Source organism: Opisthorchis viverrini (genome assembly GCF_000715545.1).
Source record: "Opisthorchis viverrini unplaced genomic scaffold opera_v5_93, whole genome shotgun sequence".
Lineage (NCBI taxonomy): Eukaryota > Metazoa > Platyhelminthes > Trematoda > Opisthorchiida > Opisthorchiidae > Opisthorchis > Opisthorchis viverrini.
In genome coordinates, this window is record NW_008751750.1 from 196,786 (window position 1) to 200,808 (window position 4,023).

Sequence of the window (4,023 nt, forward strand, 5' to 3'; positions counted from 1 at the left end):
TGGCAGAGGAGTATGAAGGAGATCACGAAACGCTTGGGTGCTGTCGGTGCTACTCGCCTTCCAGGATGGGGACCGCGTGATCCTCACTGTGCCTGGTTGGAGACACTACAAGATATGGCTGCCAACCGATGTCAGTGGCGTTCTTGTTGTCAGTTTCTGTCCAGATTGCCTGAGTGAATGTCTGGAGGTGTAGGCACCTCGGAATGATTGTGTTAAGCTAGCACTAAGTCCCTCCCCCATCCACCTTTATTCTTTTCTTTACAATAAGGCTTTCAAATAAGTCATGGTTGTACGGCAGTGGAGCATCGGTGTTGAACACTGATGTCATGCTGTCGATGATGATGATGATGTCTCAAGTATTGCTGGAATCGGCTGGAACCAGCGAGTATCCAAAATTGCAAGCTGAAGTGTCTGGTTCATGTGCTATGCTTGCCGAGTTGCCGCCTTCCGAGGGTTAGCTTTATCTTCAGTGCCCAATTCGCAGTAGAGGCCACCCAGAAGTGAACAGAATTTGACATGGCAGAAGGGAGTGAAGGATATCGCAGAAAGTTTGGGCGCTGTTGGTGCCGTTCGCTCTCCAGGACAGGGTCTACTCAAACCTCTCTGTGCTTGACTCGGGACATTGAACGACATGGTTGTCAACCGGTATAACCGGTTTAGATGCTGTCCATTTCTAGTGGGCTATTTGCAGTAGGCTAACTCCAGGTCCCTCTCGCTTCCCAGTTTAGTTATTTCCATTATGAGGCTTTACTCCACTAAGCTTACATAGCTGTACTCTAGTGAAGTACCAATGTTCTCATCTGGTGTTGATGTCAATGACGGTGATGGTAACCTATTCGGTTTTCTCAGGAGACTCACTGATTTCAGCTGCATTGCTCATTTATGATATCCTTATCATTATGTTCCTTCATGGAATTGCCTGCATCTCACTCAGCGTTGTTTCATTTTGCTCAGTGATCTGGTCTCATATTGACCCTCCGAACAGACCTTTGCAGACAGGGTCGGGGATTTCACTTTCCATGTCTTGTCGTTTTCTATTCCAGATTATTATACACCCACTTTTCTGTACTCGCATGAGCTCTGTCTTTTGAAAGCCATCACAGGTGTGATTGAAACCCGTGAGCTTCCCTTGAGCTCTTTCGTCCTTAAGACAACTCATTGGGTGGACTTAGGGGGGTCGGGCACGTTTTCTCTTGATTAACACTTTCAAGCTCCTGGTCACTGGGCGACATGCCCACCTTCTTCGACGGCTGATTAATTAGAAATAGCTGTTTCGTTGTGCAATTAGTCGTTAACTCATCCAGCTAATTGCCTGATTTGTGAATGTTGGTCGCCGCCGTCGTAGCCGCTTCTACGCACATTAACTGAGACCAAACTCTCGTTGGGAAGTATAGATTTCCGAGTGGTAGTAGCAGCGGTGTAACGCTACACTCCAATCTGCATTCTAACAACGTCTCGATATCATCTCTGTTGGTGATCAAACTACTCGGCTCAGCGGAAAACCTAACTACTTCATAATTCCAATAATCGAATTCCCAGAATGCATGAAAACTGAACTAGTGGAAGTTTCTTGAAAGTCGTTGGAATTCAGTTAGTGGTTATAAAAGATAGTTTAACGTACGGCATAATTTTCATGGTCTTTGTTTACAGCCATATATTTTTCGTTCGTCAAAGTGGACTTGTAAGTTTGATTACTGCAGACGGCCTATTCCACTCGTAGTTCCAATTATCGCATTTTCCGCCCATCTCATTATCTTTTTCAGTGGACCCTGGAGTGTTACGAGAATGATATTCAGAGAAGAAGGTTTAGTCGGTTTCACCCGCGGCCTCAGCGCGACGTTCGCTCGTGAGGTGCCGGGGTATTTCTTCTTCTTTGGTGGCTACGAAACTTGCCGGTCACTGTTTGCTAGACATCGGGGTAACAGAGATCACCTCAATACAGCGGAGGTAGCTGTTTGCGGCGGTGTCGGTGGATGTATGTTATGGACCGCCATATTTCCATTTGACGTGATCAAGTCTCGCATGCAAATTGGGCACGTTGAGGCTGCTGTCCCTGTCAGTTCAACCCCTGGGTTGTCCGCAAAAATCCCTGTTACCGGGGAAACAAACGTTTACGCCAGTTTGCACCAGTCGGCGCCTGCAGTAAAACCGCCCAGTTTCTTTCATCTGCTCTTTAGGATCGCTCGACACGAAGGTAATTTTCACACATGTCTTGCTGCGTCCACTTGGTTGATCATGGTTGGATATCCCGGTTTGGTCGGAATCTTGAGCTCTTCCACTATGAAGTCACGATGTCGCAAGGAGGTAAACACTTCTTGAACTTGCTTACTAGGTTATGATGGGATGGAAATCCCAGGAAATCTATAGGGAGTGACAGGGTTGACATAGTTTACCTGTGTTCGGATGATCCCCCTCATTATATTGCCACCTATCACGTTCACTCAAGCTGGAATGTTTTAATATTTACGTTGACTGGTGTATGGGATCTCAAACGTGTCACCAACCCCTTCATATACAGCTTCTCCCCATCGAGTGGGCAGGTTGAATTCCACGGTTCACTATGTACGCCGAGGGTTGTATTGAAGAACACTGGTTTGGTTGTTACGTTGTTGGAGTTGAAAATATCGACGGCTGTTTTGGCTTAACTGAGTTTTTGTGGGTGTTTAGCTTATGGATATGAAGGTACATATAGTTAGGAGAATACGGCATTCATTTTAGAAGTACAAGCCCTAGAAAAGGAGAAACATTGGGTGAAGCTGCTCAGTTGGTGCTCTCGCTTCAGATTCGGATAGCTCGTCAACTTGAGCTTTCCTGGGTGTCCATGGTGCCGGTCACTAAATTGTTTGATCAAAGGTATCATTCAAGCATCTTTTTTGCATAGCAATCACCCGATTAGCTCCAATGATTCATGCGCTTTTGCAGAAGAAATTCCTTACCATGCGAACAGCGCGAAAGCAAGTTATTGCCATAAAACTTCTTTCTCGAGAGATGCGCAGTGTTGCAATGTGTTAAGCTTATCCGAGCGTTTGCTTACTGTGGTTCCGAGGTCGGTGGTCTTGGGAGAATAATTGGTTTGATCAGCGTAACAGCGGGTGAATCAGCCACATGCTCGATCCGGTGCACATCCTCACTGGATTTCGTTTGTCCCTGAGAGGTTTCGAGTCAGCTAAACTCAAATTCAACATTTTATTCAGGCACACTGCCTAGCTTGGGTGATTTCTTAGCCTTATTCATCAATCTTTCGTACTGTCACAAAAAAGATATTTCCAGTGAAGACTTTGGCTTGCGCTTGTCATCTGGTAGGTGACTAACACTACTGTGGAACGAAAGTTACAAAGGTTGGTCTCGGAAAGCATGTGAACTCGGAGCACGCGCTTGGACCGAGCATTGCTGTCTGAAGGTTCTCTCTTGGATCCAGTGGATCTTCAATGGAAAAGTGTGAAACTAGTCAATTAGTCAAGAAAGTCCAAGCATATTATTGGCCATTCTTGTAATTTTTTCTCTTTGAAGCGGAACTTCGCAAAGAACAAGCTGGCTTCCGCAGTTGACTTGGTTCTATCGACCAAATCTCCTCGGTTTGACAAACTCCCGACCACCGTCACACGTACATAATCATCATCATCATTGTCGGCTGTAATAACCGCAGTTGACTCTATCGACCAAATCTCCTCGGTTTGACAAACTCCCGACCACCGTCACACGTACATAATCATCATCATCATTGTCGGCTGGGCTGTCCGCGTACTCGTCGTACAGTGGTTGTAGCTGCCGCAGTTTTGTTCACCGATGTTTTTTTTGGGGAGGGATAGGTACAGTGGCTGTCAAATGAAGGGTAGGTTAAAAAAAAGGAGCTATGCATTGAGGGCAATAGCTTTGATGCACGAGCGCCATTGAGGGCGCGACTGGGCCATATCTGACAATGTCTCTAGCCATTGATGTGGCCCGTCTCGCGGTCCCCATCCAGGAAGACGGCAGTGACCAGCGCAGCTGAGTTTGCTGGTAATGGCTTTCATACTTCGCTGC

The 4,023-nt window shown here is 46.4% G+C and overlaps 1 protein-coding gene across 1 annotated transcript in view; it reads left to right on the forward strand.

The window, feature by feature from the left end:
- The window catches only part of T265_13697 (hypothetical protein), a gene marked incomplete at both ends in the record, with an annotated part of 19,859 nt that overhangs the window by 9,174 nt on the left and 6,662 nt on the right, over positions 1–4,023 (forward strand). The window contains one exon of the mRNA XM_009170117.1: positions 1,764–2,304. Within this exon, the coding sequence (XP_009168381.1) occupies positions 1,764–2,304 (541 nt within the window). The remainder of the gene's footprint in view (positions 1–1,763; positions 2,305–4,023) is intronic.